General features: G+C 34.9%; 4 protein-coding genes and 1 long non-coding RNA gene across 14 annotated transcripts; 3 read left to right on the top strand and 2 right to left on the bottom strand.

Annotated features, from left to right (window-relative positions):
- The first annotated feature begins 2 nt into the window (after positions 1 to 2).
- Lnk (SH2B adapter-like protein Lnk) lies at positions 3 to 4,631 on the top strand. Of its 2 annotated transcripts, none has more exons than XM_076379723.1 (5): positions 3 to 484; positions 684 to 1,558; positions 1,645 to 1,844; positions 1,928 to 2,179; positions 3,280 to 4,631. In XM_076379723.1, exons 1-5 carry the CDS (start codon positions 123 to 125, stop codon positions 3,415 to 3,417), a joined length of 1,827 nt encoding a protein of 608 aa, XP_076235838.1. In that variant the 5' UTR covers positions 3 to 122; the 3' UTR covers positions 3,418 to 4,631. The 2 variants fall into 2 exon arrangements, with proteins under 2 accessions (XP_076235838.1, XP_076235839.1); XM_076379724.1 differs by having other exon boundaries at positions 1,928 to 2,263; positions 3,280 to 3,413.
- A 323-nt stretch (positions 4,632 to 4,954) lies between these two features.
- Atox1 (Antioxidant 1 copper chaperone) lies at positions 4,955 to 6,478 on the top strand. 3 transcript variants are annotated; one of them, XM_076379746.1, is made up of 3 exons: positions 4,955 to 4,973; positions 6,002 to 6,077; positions 6,342 to 6,478. In XM_076379746.1, the coding sequence occupies exons 2-3, from the start codon at positions 6,023 to 6,025 to the stop codon at positions 6,470 to 6,472; spliced, it is 186 nt and encodes a 61-aa protein (XP_076235861.1). In that variant the 5' UTR covers positions 4,955 to 4,973; positions 6,002 to 6,022; the 3' UTR covers positions 6,473 to 6,478. The 3 variants fall into 3 exon arrangements, with proteins under 3 accessions (XP_076235861.1, XP_076235859.1, XP_076235860.1); XM_076379744.1 differs by lacking the exon at positions 4,955 to 4,973 and adding an exon at positions 5,765 to 5,944; XM_076379745.1 differs by lacking the exon at positions 4,955 to 4,973 and adding an exon at positions 5,765 to 5,930.
- A 217-nt stretch (positions 6,479 to 6,695) lies between these two features.
- Positions 6,696 to 8,994, bottom strand: Poc1 (Proteome of centrioles 1). Of its 7 annotated transcripts, none has more exons than XM_076379734.1 (6): positions 8,979 to 8,994; positions 8,154 to 8,505; positions 7,871 to 8,081; positions 7,566 to 7,765; positions 7,055 to 7,492; positions 6,696 to 6,965 (listed from the first exon to the last, which is right to left on the bottom strand). In XM_076379734.1, exons 2-6 carry the CDS (start codon positions 8,499 to 8,501, stop codon positions 6,696 to 6,698), a joined length of 1,467 nt encoding a protein of 488 aa, XP_076235849.1. In that variant the 5' UTR covers positions 8,502 to 8,505; positions 8,979 to 8,994. The 7 variants fall into 7 exon arrangements, with proteins under 7 accessions (XP_076235849.1, XP_076235850.1, XP_076235848.1 ...); XM_076379735.1 differs by lacking the exon at positions 8,979 to 8,994 and adding an exon at positions 8,582 to 8,960 and having other exon boundaries at positions 6,696 to 6,947; XM_076379733.1 differs by lacking the exon at positions 8,979 to 8,994 and adding an exon at positions 8,647 to 8,958.
- A 316-nt stretch (positions 8,995 to 9,310) lies between these two features.
- On the bottom strand, positions 9,311 to 14,040 carry Capr (caprin family member). Its single transcript, XM_076379722.1, has 6 exons — positions 13,906 to 14,040; positions 12,812 to 13,030; positions 12,388 to 12,735; positions 11,490 to 12,302; positions 11,114 to 11,414; positions 9,311 to 11,006 (listed from the first exon to the last, which is right to left on the bottom strand). The coding sequence occupies exons 1-6, from the start codon at positions 14,017 to 14,019 to the stop codon at positions 10,771 to 10,773; spliced, it is 2,031 nt and encodes a 676-aa protein (XP_076235837.1). The 5' UTR covers positions 14,020 to 14,040; the 3' UTR covers positions 9,311 to 10,770.
- A 131-nt stretch (positions 14,041 to 14,171) lies between these two features.
- LOC143180210 (uncharacterized) lies at positions 14,172 to 14,755 on the top strand. The gene is made up of 4 exons (XR_013002097.1): positions 14,172 to 14,286; positions 14,406 to 14,521; positions 14,633 to 14,696; positions 14,742 to 14,755. It is a non-coding gene; the product is annotated as an uncharacterized LOC143180210 (long non-coding RNA).
- The last annotated feature ends 221 nt before the right edge of the window (positions 14,756 to 14,976 follow it).

Below are 14,976 nucleotides of genomic sequence, written 5' to 3' on the forward strand. Positions count from 1 at the left end.
AGTCTATATACGCGGCTATATGCTTTCCGTATATAGAATTCCGCAGTTGTGTGTAAATTTCACGGTGAGCGTGTAGTAGCAGGGGGAGGTCCTTAGCCCCCTTCGTGAGCCAGACGCCGGTAATGAGTGTTTATACTATAACCGCGGCGGCACCAACGAGTATAATAATATCAACAACTACGACAACGACGGCAACCGCGACGACGACAACAACGGTAGTAGCAGCAACAGTGACGACGACGGCTACGTCAACAACGGCGCCGGCGGTTGCCGTGTCGCCTGAAGCTGCACCTGGCTGGATAGAATTTTGTGAGAGACACGCCCGCGCTTCGGCTTCAGATTTCGCCAAAGCGTTTTGTACTTATGTCAGTTTAAATTTACCCGAAAGCGCCAGATCAAATTTCTCTCATCGTGATTTCTTAAGAAAATTCGTTGAGAGTTTCTGTGAACACTTCGAAAGTGAATACTTACGTCGCACAGTCAGGTCTGCTGGAATCCTATGAAATACGTTTTCTTTTTCTTTCAAGCTTCTACTATATTCTTTTTATTTTTAAACTTCCTATTCGTTTTCTAAATAATTGTCATTCTTTATAAAAAGATCAAGTACATATGCATGCAGATGAATGCTAAACGAAAGTGAAGTACACGATCTTACGAATTATTCTGTTTATCATATTTTGCAGATCACCTTCTTTATATGATACAAGACGTACAACGATCAATGACAGAGATATTGTAAGTCGTAACAGTACTGCTCCTATTCGTGCCTCGTCTCACGAAGAATTTAGCGATTATTCTGAACACGATGGAGATGCCATTTCTCCAAAGCCAGCTCATAAACCATTTTTCCGTCGTCTTTCCTTCAAAGGGCTCAAAAAGGGTAAAAGTTTCTTTCATAAACAGCAAAGCGACGAGGTGGAATTATCCCACAGTGAACATCGTAGAGATAAACATTCGAAAGCTAAACTCTCAAAGATTGTGGTGGAATGCAGGAAAGAAGGTATCGTTAATTCCTTGATGGGAGAAAATATTGATGGAACTCAAAAATGGGAAAAATCTCGGCTCGCTTTGATAAAAGCGATCGGTGGATACATGTTAGAATTTTATTCCCCTCCAAAAGCGGTGAAACCACGTAGCGGTGTATTTTGTTCCGCAATAACAGAAGCTAGAGAAACGACCGCATTGGAAATGCCTGATCATGAAAATACATTTGTGCTAAAAACGCAGAATATGGAATTTGTAATAGAAGCTCATGATTCGAATGATATGAGATCATGGTTAGCTACTATTAAATATTGTATGCGCACAGTACAACAAAATTCTATTAATCCCAATTCTGGAACAGATGCTACTGGAAACTCGTTAGGGCATGGTTCAGTAGCTATTAGTAACGAAGGGGATAGATTGAGAGCTAATTCTGCGAGTAAGAGTTCTCGATCTGCCATACTCGAACATGGAGAAGAGACATCGAACAATCCGCCAGAAATACCTCCAAGACTTCGTACAAGAAGTAACAGTAATTTGGAATTATGCTCGTCTCAACAAGACATCGAACAGAGTAAGCAAGACGCGTTTGTTCGTAACAAGACATTCAGACTGTGAATAAAGCATTTGTAAATTGGATAAAATTTTACATTTTTATAGTGACCGCAAACGATGGCGAAACAGATTTATCTAGCAGTTTAAGAGAATATCCGTGGTTTCATGGAACACTCCCTAGATCGGATGCAGCACAACTCGTCTTACATAGCGCAGCTAATGGTCACGGTGTGTTTCTTGTTCGTCAAAGCGAAACGAGGAAAGGAGAATTCGTATTAACCTTCAATTTTCAAGGCAGAGCAAAGGTAAAATTATTTTCGCACTCAGTTACTATTAAGCTGTACTAAAGTCTTACAAGATCATTCCTGTTTCAAAACTTTTATCGCAGCATTTACGTATGACGTTAAATGATCAAGGCCACTGTCGTGTTCAACATCTTTGCTTTCCTGCTATATACGATATGCTTGAACATTTTCGTCAAAATGCCATACCTCTTGAGTCTGGTGGAACTGCAGATGTAACCTTGACAGAATTCGTTGTGGCAAATCATGTCACACGATCGGGACATCATAACTTATCTGGAACAAATCAACAACAATTGCAAGAAAGAAGACCTCCAGCAGCCCCAGAGCCCAGAGAAGTAAGAGTCGACAGTGGAAGTCTAACTCCTCTTGACTGAACGCGAGTGGCCAACACCCACAGTCTGAAATCTAATCTACAGACAGTGAGTAAATAACCAACTAAAGTGATGCACCCATTTTTCGTGCGGCTGGAAATATAATAACGTAGATACATACTAAATTGATATCCATTTACAATGGTTTTTATTCATTCCTTAGTAGTTCATGTAGATCCATATTCGGATTATTTCCTAGATATAAAAACTTTTTTCTTTAAAACGCGAATTAATCTATACGTAACGATGCGTCACTTATACACGATTAATACCTTTTTCATTCATCGCCAATGTTAAATAGAAATTAATTAATAAATTATGCATTTGCACAAACACTTGTATTGTTTCTTTAATAAGTAATGCAATTTTTTCGAATAGTAATCAGGTAGAACACGTTTAAATATTAAGTTTCCGTTAATAATTCAGCCTCGGAGATTGTAATTCATGTTTTTCCATCTTGAAATAAATTTACATCATTCTTACGTACTTCCGATTATCCTTTATTAATTTATAGAAAATAGCTGTTTTCGTCTTTGGTTTCGTCTCACCACTTTATCAGATCTCGATAATAATATATGTATTCCGGTAACTTCAGAATCGAGCTTACGTATTTTCTAAATCCGAATGTGGAAACTTCCGATACATAGAATGCAATCAAGCGATATTACACATGTAATTCGTAATAACTAAGGCGGTGGTAAGAACTTATCAAAAATTTAAGATGCCTCATGTCAAATGTGTGACAACTCTTAAAGTTGAAGAATTTTGTGAACATTACGAGAAACAATATGATGCTGAACAAGTATGACCGTGGGACAAGGAGCTCGCTTTTATACATAAAACATTCTTAAAATTTCTGGTTTTCTCTACTTGCGAATACTATCTTCATTATTTTTTTGTTTTCTATTTATTAAATACTCTTAAATAATTCGAAACAGAATGAAAACCAGTCCATACGTTACACTCGCTCCATATTTTATAATCCAGAAAATTTAAGAAAAATTTCAAATACTTTAACTTGCATAAATTTGTCACAAATAATTACTTATTTCTTAATAATACAGGTACGCACATATGGAGGTTCTATAAGAACACGCATAGAATCACTCGAAAGACTGGAACAACAAAACAACATTGCGGAACAACAAAGTTCATCGTCATCTAGCGGTAGAGCCATTCAAAACACGTACAGTTTCCTTTGACGATGGATTCATAATACTCTACCGTCAGGCTATAATCTAGTTAGTCCATTAGATTAAATACTTTCCCTATCCGTTAATTCTGAGGAAAAAGACATCGCTTGAGTTAGTTCTGTTACTGTCGTCCGAGACAGCAGCTACTCGGAAATGTATCATTCTACTTACACACATATAAACAATATATTTTCGCATTTCAATTACACTTTCAACTCTCCTAATCTTGGGAAAAGAATCTTCAGAAAACCGTATTTCTTTAAAATGTATTTAAAATGAATGCACAACTTATTATAGTAGAAACAAAATTTAAACATACTTACTTTGTAGTATTATACGAATACCCGAAAAGCTCGAGATTCGTAATCATTTGGACCATAAGTATGTTCCAGAGAAACGATTGGGAAAATATTTTCTGATTATAAAGAATAATTCACTATCTTAATTAAGTCGCTTAAGTGTGTGTACTTACATAAGGTAACATATGTATAAAAATACTTGTAAATTTATCGCAGGACATTCTTTTATATTAATTACAAACTATTATACAGCAATGAGGGCTAATATGTCGTTTGAAGTTAAAATTTCTTTCAAGAATTCAAAATTGAGAAGTACTAAACAAGTTTTCGTATAGCATACAATCATCGATCTTGCTACTCATCTTTATAAAAGTTCATTACAAACAATTCGGTTCTAATATCACGTTTCAAATAATGTTAAAACACAGTAAGTATATAGTTCTATATTATCTTAAAATAGAAGAACTATGTTTTACAATGTATGGAGCCACAAAATATATTAAATAGTACGTGAAAATATATTCTATCTAATGTAGGAATATAACTAAATATGCAGAACTAGATTATAAATATGAAGATGCATCGATGTTTGATTGTACAAACAGATTCTTCAGATATTGTGATAAAACGTTGATGAAACATAAAACTATTATTTGGGTAAAATTATTTCCATAAGTTTTAGCATTGCGAAAAAACAATTAACATTTCATGGTTGAACTTCATGAAACGCGAACCACGTGAAAAATCATTCAAATTTTTTGCACGTGTAAAGTATAAAATAGCGTACGTATAAAGTGGAAAATCGAACCCTTGAACAGTTTAGATTCGTAGGCATAATAACATTTTTAGCGTATTGCAATTATTGACTATAAAATATATGTAAACGAATATGTTATCTACCGACGGGAGTAGGTAGAGGATGGACAGACTTATCCGTAACCTATCTTTGCATAGGATTTCATATCACGTATGTAAACTGAAATACCGACTTTGCGAAAAATCATTGGTTTGTTTTGCACCCTCCGCATTTACGATCGGTGGCTTTGGGAGGTGCATACGTACAATATGTCTGAAACCCAATCGTTAAAGTCGGTGAAGTTAGTAAACTCGAACTCTTGACGAGTCTTGGATTTTAAACTGAGGAATGAAAAATAAAACTCTATGGTATACTTAGAATCTCATTAAAAAAAAACAAAAAAAAAACGAAATACCTGACATCTCTCTCGGCAATTAAAACATTTATTCATAATATGGCGGTAAAAGCAGGTACGTATAAAAGCATTAAGTGTAATATCGCTAGTATTGCCACTCTACTGTGTGAACGAACGCTACTTGAGCCGGTGTTTGCTGAAAGAAAATTTGATCATCGGGGAAAATGTGGGAAGACGAAAAATTCAACACTATTTTTCACTTTTCTTTCGCTTGAAAAACATCTTTTCTTTAGAACAAGTTCACTGAGATCTTATTTTTACTTCACATTTGCGAACATTATAGTCAGAATAAGTGAGAGAGATATTTAAGAATTTAAATATTCTGAATAAAAAAAGAATAATTATTTCAATTATGATGTATTACATAAAAAGCTTCCGTCATTAGAGATTTATAAGCATGTTTAAAATTTTCTTCAATTCCAAAGAGCGCAATGGTTGAGATTTCTTTTATAAATTCTCAGATTACGTTACAAAAATTAAAATTGTATTAGGTTAATCGTGTTGGTTCATAGTTGATAACGTATAACTACGCAATTCCTACGCGTAGTACGTACATAGTACTTACATATGTACATATGCGTATACGGTATTTGAACTTGCTTCGACACCATTTATAAATGCAATTTTAATGACCTCATAAAGACAGATTTTTAAAGGTTATAGAAATACCGATAAATTTTTCATAAACGATGACAGAAAATATGTAATCGCAACCGAAGTACGATAACAAATATATACATATTAGTAATCGCGATTTTTCGTTCAAATTTCATAGCCTCCATTTTGTGTATGTACATATGTAGTTAAAACAAAGTAACAGTCACAATCATTCGAAACGTCAGAACTACAGGTATCAATTCACGGGATTCAAGTAAAAGTCTTCTTCTTACATTTGTCATATAAGTACATATAAGTTATAAGCTCATAAGTACATATATACAACATACATACATACAGCATAGCTTGCAACGTGCCACGTCATCCTGTTAAATATATACATACAAAGCTATCGGTATGGGATCTCAGGTAATATTCTCAATATAATGGAACGATGAAATATTAACTAAATAAAATAAATTTAAGGTGTACGAATTCAATGTGGAAATGACATGCGAAGGATGTGCCAATTCTATAACAAATGTACTTAATAAAAAGAAAGGTAGGGACTATTACAACATCTCCTGTATAAATTTATGATAATTAGTAATAAAAGTTTAACAATTAAGTTTGCGTTTCATTTCATTAAATAAATAAATAAATGTATTCTTTAACTTTTCATTATTTAACTTTGACTGTAAAAGATTAGAAACATGAAGTATTAAACATACTAAAATTAATTGAAAATCTTGATATCATATCACTGTATACAATTTTATCAAACATGTATAAAATGGGATATAATTTCACATAATTTCATTTATAGGTGTCGATCAGATACAGATAGATTTGGAAGGAAAGAAAGTATTTGTAACATCCTCGCTTTCTTCTGAAGAGGTACTACAAGTTATTAAGAAAACTGGGAAAGAGTGCAAATTTTTAGGAATTAAGAAATAAATGTAAAAAAGCTATTTTGAGAAATTAACATTTTCTTTAAGTAAGATTACTGTAATACGCAATATTTTTGTGTATTTGAGATTCTAATATTTTCGTAATACAAAACCAAGAAATTAATTACAGAAGTTTTTTTTATTTATTTCACATTTTTCACAAACATAATAATTAAAAAAGTATTACTTCTATTTTAAGTATAAATAACAAGTTGTACTTGATACATGATCTATTTTCTCAATTCTTCTTCCAATACTGTTAAACGCTGCTCTAAAACAGCGACAGCGTCGCGTAATGATTGTACTTGTTTGTTAAGCGCATCCATTATATTATTCGAACATACAGAGAATTTTGTATTCGACATGTTTCGAATACGACCTTTCTCAAAAAGTTTTTGACTCTTAACATTAATTATACTTGGTTCAATGTTCCCTTTAAAAATTACAGAATCAGGTACTTTACAATGATTTCTGCTATCGTTCTGTAAGATCAGTTCGTGCTAAAATTTGTTATGCGATAAATAAAATGATAGAATATTATAACGGAAACAAATTCTGTCGGTATATCGTATTTGACGATGGGTATTACCTTTCCTTTCTCTCTTTTTCTTTCTTTTTTTTTATCATCATCAACGTTGTTGTCGTTGTCGTTGTCGTTGTCGTCGTTGTCGTTGTCGTTGTCGTCGTTGTCGTTATCGTCGTTGTGGTTGCAGTCGTCGTCGTCGTCGTCGTCGTCGTCATTATCTTTTTCTTCATTTTCTTCCTCCCCTTTTTTGCATATATTCTTAATTTTATGTAATTTTTTGTCTGTAATATTCAGTTCTTTAGTAGATGAAATTAATTGTCGAGGTATCTTACGAGCAATATCATCTTTATCAAAATTGGTTTTCCACATTAATAATTGACAGTCTGCTCCACCAGATGCAAAAAACTCTCCATTATGAGAGAATGTTATCGATGTAACACTAGTGCCACTTGCATGTCCTTTAAGTGTATAAATTGGACGTCCTTCTAACAAATCTAAAACCTATTTTTTAATCTCTAATACATTCAGTAGAAATTAATTAATATAAAAATATAAACAGAGATAATTCATTTACCTTCATTGTGGAATCATCAGAAGCAGTTAACATAAAGTTTCCATTCGGGTGAAATTTTATCATATTTACAGAATCTTTATGAATCGCATAATGTTGGTACAACGAAGCAGTACGCAAATCATACAACTTTGCGCAACCAGCCATATTCGCAGATCCAATGACAAAACCACTTGGATGAAATTCCACGTACGCGTTATAAGCTAACAAAATTGTGCATGTAACAAGATATATACATATGTATGTTGTATTTCAAAGCATTTAATTATCATTTTAAAATTCATAAATTATACAAAAATATCTCAAACCTTTCACATCGTTGAAAGTTTTGATGCATTGTCTACTCGTAACATCCCACAATTTTATTGTTTTATCGTCGCTGCAAGACACAACGAGCCTGCCATCTAAAGAAAATCTAGCACATCTAACCCAACTCGTGTGGCATACAAACGACATGAGAAATCTTCTTTGACAGACAGCCCACAACTTAATGCTTTTGTCATCTGATGCAGTAAGCAACTGTACATCAAAGTTTTATGTAAATTTTTCAAATTTATCAATCAATTGCAGTTTTATTTAAAATGCTAGTACCTTCTCTCCATCAGGGCTAAACTGTACAGATCTAACAGCTCCTGAATGCGCTTTGAAATCTAAACACTGACCTGTAACTTTGGGTACCCAAATTCTGACGGATCTGTCTCTGGAAGCACTAGCTAGAACTTCCCCAGATGGAGCATAAGCTACATCGTTAATAGCATCCTTATGACCCAAAAATCTGAAAGCCCTCGCAGATTCCTTAAGATTCCATAGCATTATAGTCTTATCCAAACTACTCGATACGAGTTGAATATTTTCAGGATGAAAACACAAGCTTGTGATATCATTATTGTGGCCTTTAAAATGTCTCTCAATAGTGGGATCACAGGCAGTTTTTATCATTGTTCTAACGAAGTAAACGAAACATTAAAAATTATGAAAAGTATGTTTGCGCAAATGAGTATGTACATACATTTACGTACGTACGCATTCGGTAAATACGATACGCTTAACCTAATGGTAGTTATTGTTATAGATGTATACAAACTTGCTTATTTGCTGATTGTAATAATAATAATGTATACAGTTTGAGGGTGAATAATTTGATACAAATGAATTTCGAAATGGAAAAGAAAGTATAAATTGGTCGATTGGATGCGCCTGTACTTCCTTCCATCAGTTCGTATCGATAGAAATGTTATGTCTACTTTTCAGTCGCAGTTGTCTGGTATTAGACGTACTGTACCGTATACACAAGTTTTTTTAGAAAAATTAAGGTTTCTATACGAATTCGACCATGTGCACCAAAGTACTGTCTCAAAGTGCGTTTAATTTAAAATAAATTTTGACTGCTACAATCAACAGAGCTACTGTACGTACTGTACATATACGGAGCTTCGACGAATCTATCTCTTTCTTACACGGAAGTTATTGATTAAGAAAGAGAGAGAGAAAGAAATAGAAATATAACGGCGGATATGGCACCATCTTGAAAATGTGAAATTTAAAAGTATTTCTATCAAGAGCAAATGAAACATTTACCAGTGTGATGAAAATAAAGAAAAACGGCAATATAAATAACTCATAGCCAATTATTAATTAATTAATTAATTAATTAATTAATTCGATACTTTATTCGCAAACAAACTGGAGAGTAAAGCGTTACGTTTCTTGTGTGAATGAATACAACGCGCCAACGACAAGTAGAATAATTAGCAGGGTTGAATTAGATCTTTATTTGGAAGATACATAGGTATTCATAGGATATTTGAACATAACTGTAGAGATGGAGGTGATTAAACACAAATGTACAAACGAAATACAATGCGATACTCCTCATCATTGTACGGCAGTTTGAACATAGCTTTTGTTAGTAAAGCACTATTCAAACACACCTTCTTCTCTTGCTCTAATCATTAATTATACACTCGACTTATATGCTAATGCTCTGCACTATCGCTTCTTTTCGTTTAAAAATAATCATATATATATTTTGCGATAAAAAAAATCAGGTAATGTTGCTTTATAAACTTGACATTGCACTGCAATCTCTTTTACTTGGCCAGTTGTGAACGGGGGGCGACCGTGAAGAATTTTGGAATTACACAGAAAAAAACGGAAGAGGGAGCGATGTAATTCGTAACGTGACGAATCATGAAACGCGTTTCATGAAAAACTTTGTTAAAGATTCACGCGACGCGTGAACCTTCGATCTTTCCCAACTACTAAATCTCAATAACTTCAACTTTCTCTAAACGTTTCACAAATTCATACACCAAAAATGGAATATGAAGTTAGGATATACAGCACTAGAAGGCATTGCTCACTGTATCCTCTCTTTTTTCTGGTATCTTAAAAAATTCTCTAGAACGATGCGCCGCAAGACAAAGAGATGGTCGTGCAGATCATCTATTCGTGTAATCGTTTTTTAACATTATTTTTTAAATACATTCTTGTGTCTTTACGTGAAATGCTTGTTATGAGTTCCCATTTTTTTTGTATTTTTTTATAATAAAATTGTATCTCTAATCTTTGTTGATCAGCTGTTGTTGCCCTGTGAAAACTGCCTTCTGTCACAACACAATAATACTTGCATGGTGGGTTCACACTTCTAAATTTGGTTTACCTCTTCTTATATCACAATATCATGTCTGCATAATCTTCTCGTTAATATTAATAGGATCTTTTCCTGATAATCGCAGATACCAAATTGAAATGCAAAAATTTTGCTCATTCAATGTCTTATTTAAGAAATATCCTAAGCCGCAGGAAAATATATCGGATGCATTTCTCCCACTGCATTTCTCAATTTTCTCTTTCTTTTACACATCGAGACAATTAAATGCAACGTTTTTAAATGCAAAACTACGTAATATCAGCAGTTCTTTTCTTTCAGTGTTAGTTACTTTACACGTAACGCACACGGACACAATGTTAACGCTTCTTTTGCAGATATTTCGCAAAACTATCGAACAACAATTTGAAACGCATTAAACGTACTCTCTCTACTTTATATATTAAAACATACGTTCACGATCTTGTGTAAAATTTATCCCAAGTCTTTGCTCATTCTAAAGCTACGACTTAGGTTTTTTCATAAATAGACAATTGAATTACGATCTTACAGCGTTATTATAAACGTTTCACTGTGCATTGCTCTATCGCATTTTTATTACTGTTGCGTATGGGGCTTACTACGTGGCGTGTAACCGCCTCGATTTCCTCCCCTTTGACCGCGAAACTGTCCTCGACCGCCTCTATCCATGCCACGCTCACCTCGTGGACCACCTCTCGGTCCGCCAAGGCCTCGTTTATAACCAGGATTGTATCCGCTATTTCCTTCATTGTTTCCCCAAGAACGTTGCTGATAACCATTTGGATAATTACTATCGTTACGATAATACGTTCCTGAGGAAGTAAAGAACGATTATACTATCATGATCGTAATCAATACATACATTACTAATCGGTAATAAAATCATAATTAAATTATTTTTTCTGTTTCTTTCGCTCACCTTGTCCACCACGACCATTCTGTTGATAACCACCGCCCCTGCCTTTTCCATTGTATCCATTAGAATTACTCCTTCTACCACCTCTGCCTCCTCTGTATCCACTGCGCTGTTGATCACCCCAAGTTTGTTGAGGCGTTTGTTGTTGTTGCGATTGTTGAGAATCTTGGACAGGTTGTTGCGATTGATCTGTCTGATTCCAATCATTAGTTTCAGTCATCTGACACCAGTCCACAGATTCATTTGGTTGTTCTAATTCTGGTTCCGGCGGTGCTACTTCGTCTTGATTCTCTTCAGTTTTTTCCTAAAGGATTTCGATATCGTAATTATTACGACACGAATTAAAACAATATATATGAAATATCGCGTTAAAACATACCTCCACAGGTGGCTGCTGATTCTCTTGTTGATGTTCAAATGTTTGCACTTGTGCTTGTTGCGATATCTGTTGCGAAGGAACTTGTTGTTGTGGCTGTTGTTGAAAATTTGTTGGATGTTGTGGACTATACTGCATGTTTGGTTGTTGATGAGAAGGTGGCATTGGAATAGGTGGAGGTGGATTAGGATTAGCAAATCCAGGAATGTGGGACATATCTTGTGGTGGTTGATGCGGATATATCACCTGTTGTGCCACTACTGGTGTATTTGCAAAATTTTGGTTCGTGAACGTTTGCGAAGGTATAGGTGCGTTTACAGTAGCAGGAATGTGAGAAACGATAGGTGTTTGTGACGTGACATCTGGCGAATCGAGTTCAGATTCTTGAAGAAAAAAGAAATTCGGCGTGCCTATAACATCGTTAATTCTAGGGGCTTGTGGAGGCTGTTGCTGCGGTTGTTGAGATTGTTGAGATTGTTGCTGCTGCTGTTGTTGTTGTTGTTGTTGCTGCGGCTGCGGTTGTGGCGGTTGCTGCGGTTGCGGTTGGTGAACAAAGCCTGTAGCATTTGTATAGTACGATGTTTCGACAGGTGCTGCCGCTGGATGCGGTGGAATAGGTTGTGCTACTACAGGAATTGGACCAGACACTGGGGTAGTGCCAGAAACAACGGGGAGTGGAGCAACTTGCACTGGAAAATTGGGAATAGGTATCATAGACTCGGGTGGAATGTGTCTGTCGGTACTGTTGTATTCTTCGTTGACTTGTTCTTGCGCAGAAGTTTCTAATATTTGAGCTTCCGCAACTGCCTCTGTAACCTATGAAAGAAAATTTAATACGACGTGTTTCATTTTTCACAAAAAAAGAAAGAAAGATACATCTTACATATATATCAAAACTTACTTCTTCTATTGCAGCTTCAGTTTCATGAACTTGTTCGAAATAGCCGCATTGGTTAATAGAATTGATAATTTCCTTCAATTTATTGTAAGTTGTGCCAACAACTTCCCGTTGCTTTCCATCAACGATGGCCACATAATGCTCCGCTACTTTTTGCACTTGTTGAAGAAAAGTTGGTTCACCTTCTTCGCGATGATGTTTCATCATTACTTCATTGTACAAACTATCCAAGTACTTCAAATCTTCTTCCGACAGTTTCACAGCACCGTTTTTTCCAGCAAGGAAATCTTCCCTAACAGATTCTGTTCCCATGTTCATCAATACATCTTGAATGAGGAGGACCTCCCTTACCTACGCGCAGAAAACATTCAGAAAACACAGAGGCTTCTACGTCCCTTCATATCGCGAAACTCAATTCTAAATTTACCTTTGCAATATCTTGTTGCATTCTCTCCATAGCTTCTTTTCTTGCCAATTTTTTCTGTTGTTTAACCGCATCATGCGCAATGCCAACAATTTGCTTCTGTAGCTCCCGTGTAATGTCCAGTGTTTGTAATACTTCATCGTATTTAGCCACTGCTGATTTTTGATCCGCATTTAATTCTCTTCCATTATTCTGTAAATCTCTGTACGACTCTAACTTCACCTAAATACAATATGTATAGTTAATTTCGTTGAAATATTTTTAGCATGCGTTCAATTAGAGTAGGTAAGTCGTATTTCAATATAGCGATATATAAATACGTGTATATGTACATATTGTTTATATTTCTTATACATTTCGTGTACATGCATCCGTACATATACGTAAACGTAAGTATGTTTGTATGTTGTACGTATTGCATGCATGCATGCATGCATGAGTACATGTGTGTGCATGTGTGCATGCGTGCGTGCATATGTGTGCAAAAGAATTTTGCATACGCGTACAGATGTTGTAATAATATGTTATTATAAATACTATTCGCATGAATTAATACGTAACGATTTGTTAGAAATATCTACTTCACTTCATTTTGCGTGTACGTCTAAAAGGGCTATCTCATGCGATAGGATCGGAGAACAGTGCATTCGCTTGAATACTAAAAAGATATTCAACGATATATCGGAATACAAATTATGCACATAAGATTTCACTTATGCTTGAGTTAGGTCTCAACGAGCAAGAGATATTACAATAAAAAATGATTTAGCCGGTAACGGCTGAAAACGTGTCGCGTAGTATTGTGCATCTTTAGAAGATACCGCCATGACACGAGGTAGACGATGGCAAATTCAGACATTCGAAATGAATAAAGAACAAAGAAGTTTCCTACAAATTGATCTTAACGAAAATAGTATGGACAACGAAATATCGCATCGAACACGTTAATCCGTGTGAGTGTAACAATTAGATACTATGGAATTCTAAAGCGTGCGAGCACATGGCGTATCCGATCATGGCGGATCGCATCGTGAAAGCCATCAACTGACAGATAGTTTTCTCACTGTTATTTACGTACGTATCGTTCAAATACTCACCTTACGCTTTTCAAGATTTCGTATCTTATGTTCGATAACGACAATCACTTGGCGTAAAGGTTCTAAGGTCTCCGTAGAGGCCTGTTTTTCTAGTTTAGGGTTGGCAGAAGGCATCCTTCACGGGCAACAAACGCGAACTGGAAATCAGAATAGCAACGGCGCCGCGGGGTAGAAGGTAAGGGGGGTAATGGATAGCTACGCGCATGCTCCTTTTGTTATTACATCTAACCTCTATGCCAGTACCGTAACAATTTTTTGTTCAAATTATAATAACATGTATGTACTCACATACAATTACAACTGCAAATTGTCAACTAACAGAATATAGCAAATATTATTTACGTTACGAACATTATATTTTCGTTGAAATACAAAGTAACGGTAAATTATACGTATCTTAACTTTTTTAAAATTCATGCGAATTAAAAACGTATGTACGTTTTTTCTTCATTCAAATATCGTGTACCTCATTCCTTAACTTTTTTTTCTACTCCTGTCAGAGACAAAAATGGTCAACGGGAATTCATCCTTCTGCCACATTGGAAAAAAGATGCACGGTTATACGTATACATATATTAGTAATACGTACAGTTCATTGAAATTTTCAAATTTTATTGTAAAGTGATTAATAAAAACATAAATTATGCGAATAGTACTCTACGGATTGATCGTATTTTCCTCGTTTAGATTGTAATAATAACAGAAATACTGTAATTTCTGAGAATAGTTAAAAAATGTTCTACCTTGTATATACATGTACAATATACGTGATATTTCTCATTTTGAAAAAAGTAATACAATCGAACGAATAAACATACGTTTCTTTGTTTTTAAAGAAAATACAATGTAACAATGATAATAATTCCTACAACTATAATAACGATTTTACTGGAAGCTAGTGCTATGTACGACACATGTACGTGTACACGTGTATGCGTTAAAAGTCGAAACTGTTCGATATACATTGTATTTAGTGCTCGTAACTGAAACAAATACTTAACGCAATTGTAACGATGAAAGGTACGTATCGGATAAATTTTACCGATTCAATGTACTCTCGTTACAAAATAA

The sequence above is a fragment of the Calliopsis andreniformis genome, chromosome 6 (assembly GCF_051401765.1).
Source record: "Calliopsis andreniformis isolate RMS-2024a chromosome 6, iyCalAndr_principal, whole genome shotgun sequence".
In the NCBI taxonomy this organism is placed as follows: Eukaryota; Metazoa; Arthropoda; class Insecta; order Hymenoptera; family Andrenidae; genus Calliopsis; species Calliopsis andreniformis.